General features: G+C 41.7%; 3 protein-coding genes across 5 annotated transcripts; 2 read left to right on the top strand and 1 right to left on the bottom strand.

The window, feature by feature from the left end:
• The first annotated feature begins 220 nt into the window (after nucleotides 1-220).
• On the top strand, nucleotides 221-3901 carry LOC139628998 (uncharacterized). Of its 2 annotated transcripts, XM_071491308.1 has the most exons (5): nucleotides 221-377; nucleotides 453-728; nucleotides 1012-1157; nucleotides 1383-1476; nucleotides 2382-3901. In XM_071491308.1, exons 2-5 carry the CDS (start codon nucleotides 467-469, stop codon nucleotides 3335-3337), a joined length of 1458 nt encoding a protein of 485 aa, XP_071347409.1. In that variant the 5' UTR covers nucleotides 221-377; nucleotides 453-466; the 3' UTR covers nucleotides 3338-3901. The 2 variants fall into 2 exon arrangements, with proteins under 2 accessions (XP_071347409.1, XP_071347410.1); XM_071491309.1 differs by having other exon boundaries at nucleotides 319-701.
• A 620-nt stretch (nucleotides 3902-4521) lies between these two features.
• Nucleotides 4522-10095, top strand: LOC139628997 (E3 ubiquitin/ISG15 ligase TRIM25-like). Its single transcript, XM_071491307.1, has 9 exons — nucleotides 4522-5197; nucleotides 5849-5967; nucleotides 6119-6390; nucleotides 6522-6839; nucleotides 7160-7252; nucleotides 7343-7427; nucleotides 7538-7627; nucleotides 8052-8108; nucleotides 9162-10095. The coding sequence occupies exons 1-9, from the start codon at nucleotides 5133-5135 to the stop codon at nucleotides 9692-9694; spliced, it is 1632 nt and encodes a 543-aa protein (XP_071347408.1). The 5' UTR covers nucleotides 4522-5132; the 3' UTR covers nucleotides 9695-10095.
• A 329-nt stretch (nucleotides 10096-10424) lies between these two features.
• On the bottom strand, nucleotides 10425-16011 carry tox4a (TOX high mobility group box family member 4 a). 2 transcript variants are annotated; one of them, XM_071491305.1, is made up of 9 exons: nucleotides 15244-16011; nucleotides 15097-15162; nucleotides 14678-14974; nucleotides 14314-14559; nucleotides 13831-14157; nucleotides 13616-13696; nucleotides 12788-13522; nucleotides 11639-11781; nucleotides 10425-11550 (listed from the first exon to the last, which is right to left on the bottom strand). In XM_071491305.1, the coding sequence occupies exons 1-9, from the start codon at nucleotides 15346-15348 to the stop codon at nucleotides 11493-11495; spliced, it is 2058 nt and encodes a 685-aa protein (XP_071347406.1). In that variant the 5' UTR covers nucleotides 15349-16011; the 3' UTR covers nucleotides 10425-11492. The 2 variants fall into 2 exon arrangements, with proteins under 2 accessions (XP_071347406.1, XP_071347405.1); XM_071491304.1 differs by having other exon boundaries at nucleotides 14678-14977; nucleotides 15244-16009.
• Nucleotides 16012-21024: the final 5013 nt, after the last annotated feature.

Here is a 21024-nt window from a genome sequence, read left to right as displayed (position 1 = left end):
ATATATATATATATATAATTATTGAGTTTTAACTGTACTTTTTTCCAGAATTACAACTGTATAATGTATTTGTGCACAGATGTCTTTTTTTTCCTCTAACATGACTGCCTGTAGCCACTGATTACACAGTTTGATTTTTTTTTTTTGATGAAGATGAAATGCTCTTAACACCAACACGTCTCAAGTTGGCTACCTCCATGAAAGATTTGAAACATACAGGTCTTATAATACATCCATGATACAGGACTGTGGTGGCTCTTCCCATGTTTTAGCTCCATCCCTCTCACCTTGTGGCAGAGTGGCTCCTTCAGTGTGAGGCGCGCCTGCGCCAGTACGGGACACGCCCCTTCTTTCTGCAAACCATGTGGCCGTCGCTGGTAAATAAAGATCTCTGCTAGTTTTGCTCTTCCGCTATATTTTGAAATTTTGCACAAACTCTGATTTCTGCACAGTCAGAGCTCCTGAAATGTCTGCGGGCGTCGTGAACCTCCAGGCGCAGGTGGAGTCGGTGCTGGGAGCGCTGGTCAAAGCGGCCACGGTGGAGTTGACCAAACTGTTCGAGAGCAGATACCAAGCCTCGGCTGTGGATATTGATGTGGGCCGCAATGAAGTCAAAAGGGAAAATGAAATATTGGAGAAACCAGAAACCAGTTTATCGACGGCGGACACAAAACGCAGCATCGGTGTGCAAGTGGACGACGGTATTTATCCGATGTTGGAGCTTTCTGGTATGTGTTTTTGGGGGCTTTAAATGATACGACTTCCTGTTTACGTTCCCGGTTAGTCTGCAAGGATAGATACATGACGAGAGCGCAGACTAGCTGCTTGAACTGCAAGATAAATTCATACACATGGTCTATGCAGTCAACACCCATTAAACTTGATGCGTATGTGCATTTAGTTCTTGCATACACTTTTCCATGTAACTGTTGCATCCTTCAGGGTGTCCCCCATTGCAAATCAAGTGTAAAGGAATGTATGTCTTAACCCCTCCCCCCCTTTTGTCCAAAGGGCCCCCTCTCCTCTCAGATGGGGATTGTCTCAGGGAGTGCAAGGGGGAGGTGGCGGTGGTGGAGGGGTGTCTCATTCCATCCGAAATCCTCCTGGCTGAAGATAATGGCTATGTTGACCCCGAGTGGTCACCTCTGAAGGAACAGGTCAGAGTGCAGGGGTGAATGAATAGGAACAGGCTGACTGAAACTGTGGGCAGCTTTGTGACTTCAGCTTGTCATCATAGCCTGGACTGCTTGTATAGCATTACTTTTTGTCATGTTAGTTTTGTTTTTGTTGTTTTTTTAATAGAATGTGTTGGCCCATAAGTTGTTGTTACTTCATGTAGTATAATGCATACATACAAATTTATGTTATGTTTCTTTGATCAGGTTTTAGGTGAGACTGTGGATATGGTGGAGTTGAGCATCCTTGAAACAGAGTCTCCAACTGATAGCGATGCCCAAACAGAAGTTGTTTTGCATGGTAAGAGGTAAAACACAGCAGTGTGTTGAAATCCAAGGCTGAAACACAATGACAGTCTAGAAGCACGAACAGAGATGTATTACACAAATTAGGCCAAATTGGGTTTTTGTCTATGGAGGATTTGAATTAAACAAGTAGTAACACACTCACAGGCAATTAGTTTGAGCTAAGTTTTGAAATAAATACAACCCATTATTAAATTCAGCTTGTATTTCTACAGGAACTAGATACATTTCCAAGATACTTACAATTCTTAGTCCACTCTTTATATACTTGTTAGGTTTTTTAAAGTTGATTGTAATGTTGTCAGTAGTCAGAAAAATAGAAGTGATACGAAATAGTCTGGATTATATTTGTGTAGCATTTTCCTCAAATGTGCATTGAGTTGTTGATGAAACATGAACAAACGTGAAACAAAAACTGGCAGCTCCCAGCATGCCACCATGGCATGCTGGGATAGGTTCCACTCCCAAGCATGCCCTGAACAGCAGAAGTACTTTAGAAAAAGGAAGCATGGGTGGATAAACATGAGCTTACTCATAAAGACATACTGAAACAAATACTTGGTTTTGAGATCCTGCGCGTGTGTGGCAAATTGTCCCAGTTAAAGGAGCCACCAGTAAAATAGGACTGTTTACTAACACCTAGTGGCAATTGTTGGGAACTACAATGTCAACGAATTGGCATCTTCCCTTTCCCTGATGTGTGTTGATAGAAAATTTTACAATGAGAATATCAAACGTAGCACCTGTTGGTGATCTGATACCACACTGCAGAGATAAGACATGAGGATCAAAATCATACCAGTCCACCTCAACAGCTTTGTGGAGGGATGTTGAAGCTGAATGAGAAAAGGATGGTGAGAATGTAAAGTATAATTAACAATATGACCAAATCTCTTTCAGTCTGTGCAGAGACGTGGACAGACACGTTAAGACATGGATCTACGCAAAGCTCTCCGACTAAACAAAAGCCTCTCGTGATCCAGCCAGACACAAGTGGTATCACTTCTGGGGAGAAGGTGAAGTTTGTTTGCCCATTGATCCTTAAGCCAGAGCCACCAGCCCCCAAGCCCGACAGTTTAAAGAAGCCTGTCGAAGCCGAGCCTCAGCAGGCCTGTGTCAGCACCGCTAAGGGCACCGCATACAGTCCGTCCCCGTCTGATGGAGCTGTGACTCCTGTTCCGGTTGGGGTCTGGGAACGCATCCACACGCCAAAGGAGACAAAGAACAATCTCCACATGAAACTGAAACTGACTTCTCCAGACCAAAAGCTGTTGCGTCCCTGTGCAGTACAACTGGTGAACGTGCTCACAGTGCCTGATTCAGAGATGAAGCTTCAGGATGATGTCACTAACTGCAAAACTGGTTGGCCTCTGCCCAAAGACCTCCGTCGCCACCAAGGGCTTCACACAGGCCATCGCCTCTGCTGCTTCACCCCGTGTGGAAACGGTGTTTGGCGTCTGCAAAGCGTTGTCGCCCATTCCCGCGATGGATATGCTTGTAACATCTGTGGAAAAACGTTCAAACGCAGAAAGATTCTGCGGCGGCACGAACGCTTCCACACTGGAGAGAAACCATACTCGTGTTCTGCCTGCTCGAAGACGTTTGCGCTGAGGAAGAGCCTCCGCCGTCACATGAGATTCCACACGGGAGAGAGGCCGCACACCTGCACGCAGTGCGGAAAAAGCTTCCGTCTGCGTGAAAATCTGAAAGCACACTTGAGGTTTCACACTGGAGAAAAGCCTTTCAGCTGCACTACATGTGGGAAGATGTTCAGGATCATGAGGAATCTGGAGAAACACCAACTGAGCCAGTGTGGATTCTTTGTCCCTTCATTCAGGACGATTGCTGGCTTGTAGCTGTAGGAAAACCGCTGTCGGTGGCCAGTTGTGTTTTCTACCTCAGACTGAAATAACTGAATCACTTTTGGAGACCCATGTTAAGTTGAGATAAGAAAAGTTAAAGCTACAGGAGATACAGATCAATATTGCTGAGAGCCATTCCAGAAAGGTTTATGTTCAAATGACATTAATCAGAATTGCAGTTTGATGGGGGCATTTTTTTTTAGAAACTTACACTACTGATGTTTGTCTTATATTTTTTTGTTTCTTATATCTTGCCATATTTTTGTTTATTGTGATTGTGGACCAATGCTGGGACTGGGGCAGTGTGTAAAATTTTTACAACTACTCAACAGTTTTTAGCAGTACATTGTCTGAAAAACACATGATCAGCCTGCAGGGAGCCCCCTCCCTCTTGCACAGTTAACCGGTTAAACTACAGACATGCTGAAGTTCTCTACTGCTGTTTTGAGATTGTTGTGTCTTGTAAATGGGTTGAAACGCATCAGTAAAATTGTATGCTTTGATGATTCTTTTTTTGGTTGGGCAAAATACAGTATTAAACTTGTTCTTTTTATGTTATACTTATATAACACTATACATACACACACACATATATATATATATATATATATATATATATATATATATATATATATATATATATATGTGTCCCTTGTCAACCCGTGTTTGGTTTTGTTTGTTTTGTTCCTGTTATGATTACTGATTATATGTAGACTGCTTCCTCTGGTAACTTAGTAGCTTTGCTATTTTTATTAGAAATATGATTTAATATTTGATTAACACTTTGTAATAATAATTGTACTATGATGAGCACACATATGGTCAAACAGATACATCATGATCTTGTTTTAAAGTAAAAACAAAAAGGGTATATAATTCCTTAACTCTACTCTGACAAATGTCTGTCTTCATCTTTTTCAACTTCTTAGATAACATTTTTCTTTTTTTTATGAATAAAAAAAGACATTTTTGTGGCAAATAGATACGTTTATTTTTTGTGTGAATTTGCAAGGAGGGAGGGTTGTTTCTAATAAAGCATCCTTTTAAACTTGCACTTTTAATTCATGTTTGTTAAAACATTTCCTAAGGCTTTGTAGATCACTTATAAGTCATTAATAAGAACTGCTTTGGTAGTTTTGTGAAAAATCCCCTTAACTGCTGTTTATAATTTGTCTTCTGAACTGGAAAACAGGTGGACATATTTAGACCACTTGCTATTTTTGCTGCATGCAAGTAACTCAGTGTTTCTTTATTTATGACTAACTGTGTAACTGCATAGCTGAGGGTTTATTACCCTATGTTAATTACTTATGAACGTTTACAACTGCAGACTTGATGGCAAAGTAAGAAACTACATTAGCATTTATTCATGACCTAATTTTATTAGCTTACCTGCTAGAGAAATGGTTACAGTTTATGAACCTTTTATAAAGGCCCCTTGTAAGACAGTCTGTCCGCCATATCAGTCAAACAACACAGGGACCGCTGAGCTTCTCTCCACAGGGATAGTCACTAAATGTTTTAGCTAGGCATGCTGCGTTTTTTAGTTTCAGAAAAAGACATATCAATAATGTCGCCATGACAGTCACCCCATGCTCTAGTAGCATTTACCGTAATACGTGGACGGTTGAACTTGTAGCCCCCTTTTTCACCCAATATTTACATTTTTGGTGAACGTGCGCCATAGAAAGTTATAGCATATTAGCTTAGCAGTTGCTGTTAGCACTGTTACCATGGAAGCAAACGGACAACATGTCTGTTACAGAGAAGAAAACGTCTAAATGTCGTGATGGTGAGATTTCCGAGCGGATTTATGTGTTTAAACACGATGGATGTCGGAAAACATCAAACGAGGTAAATACGTTTTAGTTTATTTTATAGCTGACTGATAACGAAGCGATATGTTTTGTTTTGTTTTGTTTTTGTTTTTGTTTTTTAAAAAATGTGTCGACCAGTTTAACATCACATTGGAGCGAAGAAGAAAAACAAATGCTATATTTTACACCTGGTTTATTATATAAGCAATTGACCATAATTCCGTTGGTTACATGATGTTAGCTTATTCACAGTTTAAGGTTGTCTCTAGCTCCTACTCTCCTCTGATGGAGGGGTCTCAGTCATGTTTCTGACCGGTATGATCAGCGGGAAACCGACAGGTGCAACCGATAATATTAATGATTACGTCTGTGTCATTTCGGTTAACCATGACAGTCTGTGTGCACAAATAGCAGGACACTTACTGAACACAGTCGTTATTAATGTGAATAACTACATCTGTGTTTCGATGGTCTAAATTCACTGTAAAACTGTAAACAGTTGGGCGCTTTTTTTTGTTTGTTTATTTTTTGTTTTCTTTACTCTTTAAATAAAAAAAAACAGATAATAACAGCAAAGAATATAACCTGTTTTGATATATCCAATAATAGTATTTTGATATTGTAATCCTATATTCAACTTTTAAATTCATATGTCATATTTGAAGGCTTTTCATTCCCCTCTTCTTAGGTCCCGCCCCACCAGGAAGTACGAGCATAAACTCAGCAGTGCTTTCACTTTTAGCAATGTGTTTACGTACGACAGAAGACGAAGAACATTGAGGCCTTTACTCAGCTTTATCTTCAAAGGTAGGATTCATTTCATTGATTAGCACCCATGATCCTGACCTAAGGCTCACAAGTTGTTCAAAACAAATGAAGTAAGACGTGTTTTTAAAGACAGTTGCTGCGCAGTTAACTCCTTCCTGTCTGCTATGTTTGTCACTGGCACTCTTTGAAGAAAAGGGATCAAGGATGGAAGATACAGAGAAAACCCAACTCGAGGAAATGTTAATGTGCACAGTGTGCCACGACATCTTCAAGGATCCTCGTCAGCTGCCCTGTGGTCACAGCATGTGTATGGCCTGTCTGGAAAAATTGATGGATCACTCCTCAGAACTTCCCTTCCGCTGCCCCGACTGTAGGTCTTATTTTGGGCAGGTCATCGGGGTACAGAAGAGCTACACGCTGGCTAACATCGCAGAAACCTTCAGGGAAAACAGGAGGAGGAGGGTACCTGCTATAAGCCTTTTTCATATTGATTTACCACTACACTCAGAAAACATTAAAAGTGTCTTTAAAAGTATATCAATGTCTAATACACCTTTTTCCCACATCTCTAAATCTCATTTTTTTATGAGCAGGAGGAGCAAACAAAAATCGTGTACTGCGACTGCTGCCCAGAGAAAAAAACCGTGGCTATCAAAACGTGCCTGAAGTGTGAGGTGTCCATGTGCAAAGAGCATGTCAAGGACCACCTGGAGCTTCCAGTGTTCACGGGACACCCCCTGGTCAGGGCTCTGGGTGACCTCGAAGAGAGAAAATGCCCGCAGCACGAGGATGAGGTGCTGAGGTACTACTGCAACACCTCCAGGCGTTACATTTGCAACATGTGCGCCCTGGAGAGAAAGCAGCACACCCTCACCAGTGAGGCCTCCACCGTCCTGCGGAGACAGCTGACTGTGAGTTTGAATAACACTCCTTCATCCCATAATACACAGGAAAAATCTTGTCATTGACAAAAGAAGGTAATGGTAGCTATACTTTTGTGTAAATGCAATTGAATTTAATGGAACAGTGTAAACATGGAGTCATGGGGTTTAAATGTTTCACTCAGTGGAAACATAAAGCTTTACTGAAGAGCTTGAACAAGCTGATACTGAAAATGGTGTTGCCAGATGTAGTGGATGATGATTTTTCATCTTAAAGTTAAAGGCAAAATAAAGTGGTAAAAATGAGATGTTTATGGGTTGTTAAAGGTAATACTGTGTGCATTCAACAGGAGTACATGGACCAGCGCTTCACAATGCTTAAGGAGCAAATCACAGAATCCACTGACTCCGTAAGAAAACTGAAAGAGGACATCCAACGCGAAGTGAGCCCTGTTTACTAAATTCTCAATATGATCTTAAAGGGTTTGGATCTGTACACTTTTCATTTCTTATATGTATTTTCCCTCTGACAGAAACTTAAAATGAACCCTGCCGACTCGTGCCTCAACAGTGTCACAGTGGTGCTGCTCTGTCTGTGGTTTATAGTTCTGTATTATGGTAAGAGAATGATTTCTTTAATTTCGAATCAGCTTTTACAAATGCCATAGTATACAAGTGTTGATCGTGTGTGAGTGAGAACGTGCACTCAGTAATTTGTTTCCAAACAGCCTACAACTACTCTGTGGAAAACCAGACGCTAACAGAAGCACTGGACAAGCAGCAGAACCGTGTGCATCATATCTACTCCACCATCGCAGGTAAGAAGTCAAGTCATGGCCTGATTCAGTGGCAACAACAAAATTTATAAGTTTAATACAAAGACATAAAAAAATCCTTTGAGAAGGAAAAAGATATAAAAGGAAATAAGTCTCATAACTGGCCCTAAAATTTTAGGGAAAGTGACAATGTTTCAAACCACAGGGATCAAATTAGACCTTTTATATGGAGAGTTTATTTGTATAATTCTTCCACTGTGTCACCAGAGGGTTAAATATACATAAATGTGCATCTGGAGCCTGTGAGAGTCCAGATACTGTCTCAGCCACTTGAGTCGACAGCACTGTTGTCTGTTCTCATGCTCTATTTATTTGGGCAACCTCCTTATCAAGTCATCTAGCATGTATAATCATTATGTGTTTATCTCAACAAATATTCTCCCATAACTTTTAAATTCCTACACAGAACTCCTGGTTGAGCAACCAATGAAGAGCCACGCGCCTCCAGAAACAGAAGATAGAGGTATGAAAGACTGATGTGTTAAAAACAAGGCGCCTGAATGGAAATGTTGGAGGTAATCAGAGGGAACTACTGTGTCTGTGCTGGAGTACACTGGCAAGCCTGATGGAAATAATGTAAGGATTTTAAAATGATAGGGAATGCCAACTAAGTTGCCCCTGTAGTTGAGAATGAACTCAGTTTGGTCTCTGGCTGCTTGGACTCTCTTGTATTTGCAACTCTGGATTTATTATTATTTCTCCATCTTATCTTCAGGAAAGAATATGAAAGCAATTTAAAAACAATAAAAATCTTCATCTGCATCACCTTTGTCAGACTCCCACTTTTATTTTGGCATGTTTACCATCATTACATTTTAAACCATCATTCTTTTTGTTTTTTTAATTGCTACTATATAACTTGAATTGAGGCACCTGAAAGCACGACAGAATGATCAGAAACCTGGACAAGATGTTTATGCATTAGATTACTCCACTCTACCAGACTTGATCAGGATGCTTCAAACCACACCGGAGTGCATTTCAGCACACTTGTTATATATTACAGTCTCAAGAATTCCTACACAGGAATGAATCTATAAGCTTCAATTCTATATACCACACAAAGTGTAATGGTTTTAAAGTGAGAGTGTGTAACTTACTGAACAGCTAGTGATAAATGTGGAAACACAACAATAGCAGAAGTAAAGGACATGATGTCAGCAAACTGGCTAGATAATAGTAACTACAGAGAAATATCTATTGAAAGTTAGCTAACATTAGCTACCATAAGACAGTCGTCATACCAGACCAAGGCTGTAGCTGCAAAGCCCCTTGAGTTTGGCATGTTAGTTACACTTGTATCTTAAAACATAATGCATATGTAAATACTCCAAGGAAAAACAAAAAAAGTAAAGTGATACATGCAGGATCTCTAGGAAGAGTGTTGCATACTGAAGTCCTGAAAACCCAGAGAGTGATAGTTCTGCTAATTGCCACTTGTTATGAGTATGTATTATAAATTGGAGTAACATCATAAATAGTGTATGTAAACCAAATTGGTCTGTCTGTCTCTCAGGAATTCTCGTGCTGGACATGGACACTGCCAGTCCTTTCCTTGGAGTCTCAGCTGATCTCCAAACAGTGGAGAGAGTGAAAGCCAAGATGGACTACCCCAACAGCATCAACCGCTTTGATGGAGCCCCGCAAGTGCTCTCCACCCAGTGCTTCTCCTCTGGTACCCACATCTGGGAGGTGGAGGTTGAGGGGTACTGGGACATTGCCGTCTCCTACAAGAGCATCCAACGCAAGAGCAAGTACAGCAGCGCCTTTGGAAACAACGCAGTGTCCTGGAGCCTAACACACAATGGCAAAGGCAAGCTGTTTGCTTACCATAATGGTGGAAAAACAGTTCTCTCTGAAAACCTGCAGAGCAGCCGAATAGCAGTGATGGTTAATTTTGAGAACGGCAACATCACATTCAGTGCTGTGGAGCCCACCATCATCCAGCTGCACGAGTTTAACGCTAAACTGACTCAGCCAGTGTGTCTGGGTTTGGGGCTTTACCGTGTGGATCCACCCAGCAGAGCCTCTGTTGTCAAAGCCTCCTGAATAATCCAATAAACTCATAATATTCAGATAAAACTGCATCCAGACTGCCTAACGTCCACTGGCTTACTCTGAAAGTAGAGGAATCTCAGAGAAAAGACCAAACTAAGTCAAAGCTTTAAAATGGAACATTAGCCTCAGGTATATTTTTATATTGCAGAGTCTTTTATAATTTGTACAGTATGTTTAATTAACTGGGGTTTCCTTTGATTGCAGATCTTGATTTCAACATTAATGTAACTGCGCAATATAGAGTATTTTTATGAGTATTCATCAGATTGAATTCAATGTGGTTATGATTGGACAAAATAAGTTGTTGATACTTACACCTCAAAGTTGAAGCCTTTTTAACAAATGACAATCAGTTTTGCACTTTCACAGCGAAAATAAACTCCTCAAGCCTGTCTCTCTATGTAGAGCTATATCCCTTTGTTACATTCAAAAAGAAAAAAGATACAATTATTGCAGTAACAACATAGACTGCACTGCTTTTCAGTCAGAGACAAAGTAATGTCAGTTAAAGTTTTTCCCAACACAAGCCAGCCTTAGCAACCATAATCTACTGGTCATACCAGACCTAAGGGTGCAACAGTAAAACCCCTGAGTGTATAGGATTGAGTAAGGGGGTGTTTAACTGTTTATGAATTCAGTTTTTCATTCATCAGAGTAATAATATGTTCTTCTCTCAAAAGTTATATAGTCTTGTTTTTAGAGACATAGCAAAAACAAGTCACTAGGTTGAGTACTTATTCTCATTTATTTTAAAAAAAACATGAAAGTCAAGCATTTTTTAACAACTGACCCTAACCCTAACCCTGATCTAGAGTGTTTTACAAAAAAGAAGGCAGTATTGAGCCGAACAGGCCAATATTCTCAGTACAAAAACAAGGTATACAGTGATACAAATTGTTTTCTTGTCAAACTAAAGCATTTTTATCTAAGTACATTTTGAAATCACTCTGGTTTCTCTCACATAATGATTGAACATCAAAAAGAGCATGAATTTAGAATTAGTTAGTGAACACTGTACAATCACGTCTTAAACTGCTGTAAAAATGTCTTTGTCAGAGCAAGGGGCTTTGAGAAACAGACTTTGGCAGGTGTTTATGTCTGTGGTCAGATCTTTATCAGCACAATAGCGTCACAAACATGCATGATGCAGTCAGGAAACTTTACAGGTGTGTAGTTAAGATCAAGGCTGAGTTTGAACATGGGTGTGGTCCGAACTGTGAGTACGGAGTACACGTTATAATACAGTATTCATGGCATTGCAGCTGGTGTGATCCCATTATAAGATCTCTCTAAGGTCTCTAGTGTTAACTATTTCAACCCTTTCCAAAAGAAGTTACAATTTACAGTCAACAGGTATAAACTGGACTGTGTGGGCTTTAATAGAAAAAAAAAAATCAAAGTGAATCCCATTCTCTTGGGCATCTTTTATACTTCATTGTGCTGATCTTTTCTCTAGCTGCCATGAAGCCCCTTAATGCCTGACTGAAAGCTGTATACGTACTCAAAGATAACACTACATAATTATCCACACAGCAGACCTGTCTGTAATGAAAATGGCTGTGGTACTTCAGTGCCATTTTAGCAATACTGCTTGTTTGTCCTTGATCTTAACAGCAACTGTCAAAGCTACAGTACGTATAAAAACAGTGAAAGAATTACAACACGTAGGTACCCGCAGTGAAATGCATTGTTGACATTTCTGTACTGCACCAGTTCTGCATCTGTCTTTCAATTCTTAACACTGGTGGAACGCAAACTTTCTGTTGATGTGACTGGTTGTAGCTGCTCTTTACTTCACTGTTCCCATGGTCTGATTCTTGATAGAGCACCACGCTTTGAACACATCTCTGAAAAACACAGAATACCAAGTTAAAAAAAAGGAGTTGCCGCTGAAAACAAACATTATGCCAGTGCAGGTTTCAAAACTCTACACACCTGCAGTGAGTTGCCACACATTCGTTGCTGCAGTACTCTTTGTCCCAGTCTTCACTCTCTACTGCTGGGTTGTTACATCCCGCCCTCACACACACACTTTTCATAGCTGTGGCATTAACGGACCCATTCACCTCCATCTCATCCTGAGAAAAGGAGCAAAGATTTGAAAGAGCATTGTTAATATTAGTAGCCGGTATTATCTATACTCCGATCTAAGCTCGTCACAGCAGCGAGTGTAGTTTTCCTCACAATATTCTATGACACAGTAAAAGCAAAAGTGAGACTAAAAATGAACATGATTTCTGTAAAATATTCACCTTCTGGGCCTTTTTTATGTATTATTGTTTAACAACTTTAAATCACAGTGGATGTTAGTGTGATTTTTTGCACTGAGCAAAAGCTTCATTCAAAACACAGAAAAAACACAAAATAACTGATCGCACAAATATTCACCCTCTTCAACTCTGTTTAGTAGAGGCACATTTCACAGCAGTTGCAGCTTTGAGTCTATGTAGATAAGTCTGCATCATCTGTGCACATCTGGAAAGAATCTTTCTTCTCTTGTGTGAAACTGCTCAAGTTGCATCAATTTGCACGGTCTAATAAGTCAAGAGCTATTTTCACAACCCCAGCATTTATAACTGTGGCTTTCTCTTTTCCACTCTGCTGTAAAACTGATGAAACACAGAGGCAACAGTTTTTGTGCCCACATTGTGTCTCCCATCTCAATTCATTCCCTTGGCATTTATCCTGCATCCTTCCACTGACTGGTATTTTTCACTTAATGTTGAAGATATTCTTTTGTGTTCATAATAAAGTTTGTATGTTTTTTTGCAGGAAATTTACCAACCAGCCCAGTACTGGACCTTTCACATACAGTGTGTGTACAGTGTATGTAACCTAAAAAATCCCTTGTCACACTTTCATAGTCACAGGTGATTCTAAAAGAACATTTAGCAACAGCAAATATGTTTTAAAGGATACATGATGCTTTCTGAATTATGTTTTTTATCAACATAATGAGGAAATGTTGTTAATTAATGTACCTGGCAAATTGCACTGAAATATCCAAATATTAGATCAAATGATCAATGAAATTAAGCTGAGACGAACCTAAACAAATCTTAGCAATGAGTTAAAAACATTTACCTCTTCTGAGGGCAGCACCTCTGTAACTTCATCCTCATCTGCACTGCCTGACACATCGGCAGAATTCACCACCTGCACTGACACGACGGGTGCAGGCTGGGCAGAAGTCGTCGCAGTCGATGATGCATCCGCATTATTAGGGACAATAATTGGCAGGGCCTCTTTGCCTTGCAAGGGGGCAGGAACTATTTTTATCTGGAGCGGAGGTGGAGGTGTAGCCGTGATGGACACAGGGAGACCTGGTGTGGTGCTCCCCTCGCGAGGCTTGGCTTGTAAAGGTGGAGGTGCTGGCGCCATTTGCTGCAGCCGTGGCGGCGGAGGAGCATTCTGCATCTGCTGCAGTGGAGGTGGCTGGCGGGAGGCACCCGACACTACCAGTGTAGGCTGCAAGGTGCGGACCCCTCCGGGCAACACTGTCACCACCTGGCCCCCCGCCTGCAGCATGTGCTTTGGGATTATGATCTTGGTGATGGTCTGGGCTGGTGGAGCTGCTGCTGCTGCTGCTGCTGCTGCTGCTGGAGCGGAGGTTTTGTTTGCCCCTGTACGGGAACGTGTGGTCATCTCCGGGACATCCAGAATAATGTTGGAAGCACAAATGTTGGTGATGGTGTTCTCTTCTAGGTTGCTGTTAGCTGGGCGGATTGCCTGGTGACCAGCAGAGGTGAGGGCAGTATGAGTCGGGTTAATGGCAGGTGGAGGTGGTGAAGGGGCAATCTCCATCTCTTCAGTGGCAGGCTGGAAAATAAACAGATTAAATAAATTAGAAAATCAATTTGAATGATAATCCCAAGAAACTGTTTTTTTCTTTAGAGAACAACATGATGTTACCTGTGAGAGCTGATTGGCTTTGTAAGCTGCCAGTGCTTTCAAATACTCCTTTTTGGCTGCTTCTGTCTTCCTCTTGTATACCTAGTGGAGACAAAACAAGTACTACTATTTTAAATATATGCCAATTGTCTTTGTGTTTCCACTAACAATAATTTTTTTCTCCACCAAGTCTGACGTAGGATAATAATATACTGTATAAGCATGTGTGCTTATACCTGTTTCTGTTCCTCAGCCAGGCTGTCCCACATGGAGGCCACAATCTTTGACACCTCTCCAAAAGAGGCGTTCGGGTTCTGGCCCTTGATAGCTGCCTGGGTGTCTCTGAAGAACAAGGCATAGGCCGAAACAGGCTTCTGCGGTTCATTTGGATCTTTCTTCTTCCGTCCTATCTTTGCCCCCACGGCTCCACTCACTGAGACTCGTGTGGCTGGCTTCCCCCCACCCCTCCTGGCTGTAGCAGGGGAGACAGAAGACAGGGGAGCTGGGTGGGAGAGGACAGAGGTAGAGGAGAACGACATGGGGGAGTCTACCAGCACACTCCTCTGAGAAAAGAGAGGAAAAGCGGGAGAGATGGGGGAGCACATATTAGCTGCAGGATCTAAAACATTGCATTGAATCCAGAATAGAGTTATTCAAGACTGGCTACGGTGGATGCAAACAAACAGTGAGGTTGCCCAGCAAAGGTATAACCCCCCCACCTTGAAGTCATCCATGTCCTCGTCCTGCAGGGAACCAGCTGGAGATGGTGTTGCTGACAGCGGCTGCTCAGGTGTCTCTGAATGATGCCTGATGTTTTCACCCCCAAGACCCAGTGTCAGTTCTGACTGGTTAATTGTAGTAAGATGACTGCTTCCCAAAAGACCATGACTAATGTCACCAAGCTGGACATCAATGGTCATAGGAGATGAACTGCTGAAATGTGAACCACTGGAATTTCCCAGTTCCTGCAGAGGGATTAAAACACAAAAAGTTGCAAACGACTCTTAACTACATTCATGAACAACTAACATTTAAACACACCTAACAGCATTCTGTGTGAGGGCTCACAGGTAGCGCACTCACCAATGCAGAAGAGCTCAGTAGGGCCCCCCCTCCAGCTTGGCCCATTGCCCCAAGGTTCAGCTGCTCCAGGCCTTGGGACCCAGAGTTCACAAAGGTGGAAGCAAAGGAAGGGTCATTAGCCGCGACCACCAGGTTGCTAACCAGGCTACGGGAGCCTGAAGATCCCCCAGTGCCATCTGACCCATCTGTCAACTCAAAGTGGGACACGGCATCACTGATGCCCAGAGCTGGGTCTGGATCAAGGGAGATGGGAGGAATCTCAAAAACCTCATCTCCAAGACTGGGAGTATGGAATGTCTGCTGTAAGTGGAGAACGAGAAAGAACAGCTGGTCAGTCCTTAATGAACTGAAACACGTGTAAAGATCAATACAACGAAGACATATTACACTGCACTACCGTGTTGCTTGAATTAACTCACCTCAGCGGACAAAAAAGGGTGGCCCGCTCCACTGATGGCGAGATAACTGTCGTTGCCCTCTGGAAACTGAAACATACTGTTAGTATCTAACTAACGGATGTATAGCTTCAGCATTTCCATTAGTCAGTGACATTAAACACTGGTTACCTTGTTTTCCTCAGAGTATCCACTGTATGCCTGGGTGTCCAAAAACTCTGAATCAACATTTTGAGCACAACCATCCGACAGGTCAGAGTAAAAATGCAGGTCCATTTTGAAAAGATTTACTCTAAACAAACTATCACACACGCTCTATACTTTGTTGAAATGGGAATTTCTTGATTTCCAACCCATTTAGGTCAACTATCCATACAGTAACTAAAGCTGCTAGCAGCTAGCTGGGCTAGCATAACGTTAAGGTCGAGGAGATGATGCTAAGCTATTTAGCTTTGAAGTCCGAGGGAGAACTAGAATGAGGGGGTTGACTTGCGGCTAATAAAAGCCAAATAATCACAATGTTGCTAAAATGCTACATTTAAACTCCCTCCAGGGCGCAATGTATACTGGCGGCCCAACATGAAACTCATTCATATGCTAGCACCAGAGACAGTTGTTAGCACCACCTCTGAACCGACCACAATAGCTGGTGCTGCATTCAGGGGCTGTTGGAAAATGTCATGATGTCGTTCGAAACACTCAGCGGTTCTTGAAGTAACATATTAATAAACTTTCTGCTGTGTGACTTGCGAAGAAGTTACGTTTAAGAAAAAATAGCATGGACCATGAAGGCAAAACAGGTCTTTACAACCACTGCTTAACGTTTTCTTTGGCCAGTTAAAACAGCCAGTAAAATATCCAATGCAGTTGTTTACATTTTCATTGAAAGTCTAAAATTAAACAGCAGCCACCAGATGATTAACTGTATTATTTTTTTTGCCAAGTTTTGAAAATAGCTTTTAATGCCATGTACGAGCAAACAAAAGACCCTGAAGGCAGCGGTACCCCCCCCCCCCCCTGCAAGCAGAGATCAAACCAATCGACTGTCCTCGCCCTCCCATATGGATCTCTAAACCATTACAATACATGACGTAACAATTACTTTACCTCATTTCTAATTGAATATTGAATGCGAGGGGCTAATTTTGTAATGCTGTTATCCACCAGTTGTATCAGACTGAGTTTTCTGAGGGTCTCTTGGTGCTGCTCTCTCTGGTCATGCTCCTTCTTCCTACACAGCCCCGCTTGATGGGCTGTATGATCCGTGTAAACACCCTTTTCCAGGCTTCCAGGGCCAACCGCCTCCGCCAGCGTGCGCCTCACTGGTGGGGGCAGCTCCGGATCATTCACAGCAGTCCCCACATATCGATGAAGTCCAGCTTTCTGTAGAATCTCCTCCACAGCTGGAACCCCCAGGAGGTCGGCCAAAGGTCTCCTGACATCTCCCATGGCAGGCTGCGTTCCCACCATAATCTCTTCCAACTTCGAAATCCAAGGACGTGCTCCGTCTTGAGGAGCAGGTAACTTCTCAAGTTTATCTGACATATCTGTACTCTTTTTACCTTCAATTGATTCGAATATCCTAAAAACTGTCAAACCACTATCAGAACCAAATCATAATGATCTAACATGTTTTCTCCTTTGCACCACCTTACAAGGAGAGAAGGGAGGGAGCACCCTCACCACCTCCCTTGTTAGGAAGAGCAATCTTATCTGCCTTCTGTGTGGGGTATCCCTCCTTGCTCCACCTCTTAAAATTAACAAGAACTTCCAATATATTCTAGCTCTCAGAGATGCCCCCCCTCCACACAGCAAGGCACAGAGTCAGAAACACACAAGCCAGAGCAGAGTCTACAGAATCGGTTCAATCTATCTTCTCCACTATTTCGGAAGAGACGACATGTTCTGCAGACGGACAAATCCGCTCCACAATCATACACACTCACACAGACTCACTGAGAGACTCACAGACGGAGAAGAACTGCACACCTATTCATCGACCAATCAATTCGCTAATTAATGATAAATAAACCTTATCAAAAGATTTTTTTATTTTTTGCTTTCTATCTTACTCATTAAGTCTTTTTACCCGTGCTTATGCACACAAAATATCCTCACTGATCTCTGCACTTCTCTCCAAAATCATAAACGTCCTTCTTGGGGCTCCTTCGTTCTTACAGATCCGAAAACGTCCCCTCGAAAGAGGCTCATGGATCTTATCAAAGCCCCCCTCAGTCCAATGTATAAAGTCCTCTTTTTTTGAGGCTCATATTTTTTAACACTAAAAGACAAAATATCTTTCCTTATGAATGACTAAATCTCCTGTTCTCAACCACAACCTATATATGCCTGTTCAATATGAAATCTATCACACTAACATAAACCAGATGGACCAACCCGTTCTCTTTTCCTTCTAGATCTATGCTACCTTAGGAGGTTGGATAGTCAATGAGAGGCTGCTTCAGACACTGTTGGTCAACCAGTGTTCCAGTGGGAACTTACAAGTGAATTCTCCTCTCCACACCTCCAGTTCCTGGAACTGACCCCAAATTCACCAGTGATGTTCCGGGATGTTAGGCCCCTCTAAAACCGCCTCCCTCTTTCTCTTTAACTCTCATTCTCTCTTTTCCTTTATTCCTCTTTCTCTTTTGTTCTTTGATCTTATTTTCTCATTTCTCTATTTTCTTTATCTTCTCTTGTTTCTCTTTACTTTTAGCTTCTCTTTTACCTTGTCTCTTTTTTCATTTTTCCTAGTTCCCCTGGGCCCAGTTGTTAGTTGTTACTTTCCTCTTTTTTCTTTTAGCCAAATCCGACTATTCCTCAAAGCCAACTTTCACGCAGTGACTAATATACACATGTCTTACCGTTGAGAAGCTGAGGGCCCAACCTTCATGGTGTTGTTTAGGTCCCTTATCGTTACTAATTAGGCCATTCTACACTTTTTACTGCAACTTCTCACCCTGGGTTGCCTGAGAGAGGAGTCGAAGCCGATATGAATCTCCTCTGGTTAACAGCTCTAACTACCCGCTTATATAGGTTGGTTGTTGTGTTATTTTGAACCTGAGATAAAATATATGGTCCATATCTAAATGGGCCTCATTTCCCAAGATAAGGGAGGCACCCATCTCCCATGGCACCTAGACCTTTTGACCTGGGGACCCCTAGCTAAACATACCAAACCCATGAAGTCACAAACCATATGGAACTTCAGATACTACACAAGTAAAATAGTTGTATACTTTCCATCATGCTTAGACTCCAGACACAAGTCCTTCATTTTTTATATGTGACTCTAATGTCTTTATTCGTAATTTTGAATATACTTGTTCACAATCAATACAAACCATCTTTGAGAAAAAGTTTCTACCAAGCTCAACGCATCAAACGTTTTTCCAAGTGACTAACTAAAGTAAACACTGGTTATTATTCAGATAAATGCAGCATAGAATTATTGTCATTCTATACAATTTAATGGTGATACCATATTTTATCTAACTTTAGATTTGATCATTACTTATTTAGTCCTAAATATTTAATCATATGAGAAATACTATTATTTCAAATGAGGTATTTCAGGTGCTTTAACCTTTTCCTCTCAGGTGATGTCAACTACATTATCAGATGTCCTGCAGAAGATGGCGTCCCTGAAGTTCTCAGGATTGTGGATGATGCCGAAGACAGTGATCTCCCGAGCTACGTGGAAGATGATGAGCCGGAGGAAGCTGAAATCGTTGATGATGAGGAGGACTGGTCTGACAGCATCAGCATTGATTCAGGGTATAGTACCATGACTGAGGGTGAAGAGGTCATGGAAGAGGATGATAACAACAGACCTAGCCCCCCTGTTGTACACCAGCCCCCACCAGGAAACGTTTGGCAGGATTGGCAACAAGCGTATCCTCCTGTTCCTGCCGGCACTCCTCTCGCCCCTCCTGTTGGTGTTCCTGCTGGTATTCCTGATTCTGCCCCTCAACAGCCTACAGTCTGGCACCCACAGGTACCTTTTCAACCCCCGAAGCTTCTGTGGCTTCCAGAGCAGCGAGCGGAACAACCTGAAGGTGGTCTCCTCTCAGTCCCTCTAAGGTTGGAAGACTCTGCTCCCTCAACCTCAGGCCTCAAGATGAGCTGAAGACAAGTGACTCTGATTAGAGCCTGACCACCCTGTTTGCTGCAGGTTTGGAAGACTGCAAAATGTCCCATTTTGCAAAGATGGTGATGCCACAGGTAGCCATCGCATCTGGCAAGGTAGGCAGTGCCCTTGGTAGCGTCCTGCACCGGGGCCTATTTGTACATCTGTTAACTATGTAGCACTTTCATATAAAGCACTTCACAATGTGCCTCTCATTCACCCATTCACTGAAGCTGAAGCTGACCCAAGGTGATATGGATTCACCCTGGACAGGTTGCTAATTGCTCACAGGTGACACACACAGGTGGAAACCATTCGTCACTATGGACAATTTAGAGTCACCAGGAGTAATCTGTGAGTCTGTGGACACTTTCTTATTGAATATTATTCATTACTTCATTGACTATTTGACAGGTCAGGACCTGTTCTGTGGCATCAGCGCTCCTGGAGCAGCTGAGAGTGTGTTTCAACCAACCAATCATCCCAGGAAGACCCAGCACTAGAGCAGAGCACTGAACCCCTCTCAGCAGCCCTCCAGGCACCAAACCCAGTCAACCTCCCTGCCCGTCCACCCCGAGCACCACCCTCTCCAGTTACCCGTCCAGACGAGGAGGGGCGTCCCAACCTGAACCTGCACGGGGGAGGTTTTCACCATGTGCTTCTTCTGTGATGGTGGGTTTGGGAATCTCCTCACACACACACAGAAAGCTTTCATAATTCAGAAATCTGGCACAGTGTGACATCTTACATACTTAAATATTGTAAAAGTTATAATATAATTTGTTTAGATTTTTATTTGAGGAGAAGGCTTAACCTTTACAAATGCAACTGTGTTTGATTTTAGGATACTTTGGTAAATATACAGGTATTACACATATAATATTACATGTTGACATAAAGAAATGCTGTAAAAATAATGATGTTAACTGACAAATTTTAAAATTGTTATTCTCTGCACGTTTTTTACCTGTACTTTCTTTGTTTGACTGGTTTGATGATGAATTCAATAAAATAATCACATCTGAAATGATACTGTGTTCTGTGAGGTCACCTACCCTCAGATGTTGGGTTAATCTAAAGCTTTTTAAATACTGGATCAGCTTCAGGTGTCATGTCTCTAGTGGGCTGTTTCAGTAATGAGGCCAGGGAAGTTTCAATCTACTGTTTCTACTGATGGTTTGTAACACACAAGACACATATTCGACTGAAGTTATGCTCTTTTCCCCATTAGGCAACTGGCAAACATTTGATGACATGTTTGAAAAATATATTATACATGAACATTATGTTTTTATTATGTTGAAACACACAAGGCCATGTATATTAGGCTAAAAAACACATAATAATGATATAATTTAATGTATTTGTTATGAAATGTAGTCATTTAAACACTGATGAAACGACACTTAAAGAGGATAAAGAAAGTAAATTATACATGTAAACAAAGCTGCCAGCTATTTATAATTTAAGGTTCTAGCTTTTATTAAAACTTGCAAGACCCTGGAGCTCAGTTTTATGAAGCAACTCAAGTCATCATATAACAAATATTTCAGATTGCTTGAGGATTTAATGCTCCTCTATCTTCTGTGCTTCCTATTGTTTTTCATTCATTTCATTCATTTTTCATCAGGTCACCCATCATGAATTAACACTTGATTCATTTCAGCTACAGCCTGCCTGAGCCAACACTGATCAGATTGGACTTAACCAGACCTCTGAAAAGATGAGTTTAAATATACTGTGATTCTGTCATGTACCAATATATATCACACATACTCAGTGAATTAATATAAACAGGCACATAATGAAATTTAGACATACGG

This window comes from Trachinotus anak, unplaced genomic scaffold (genome assembly GCF_046630095.1).
Source record: "Trachinotus anak isolate AG129_WGS33_773 ecotype Australia unplaced genomic scaffold, CSIRO_AGI_Tana_v1 ptg000012l, whole genome shotgun sequence".
NCBI lineage: Eukaryota > Metazoa > Chordata > Actinopteri > Carangiformes > Carangidae > Trachinotus > Trachinotus anak.
The sequence above is the reverse complement of the archived record's forward strand: the minus strand, read 5'-3'. Positions and strand labels throughout refer to the sequence as shown.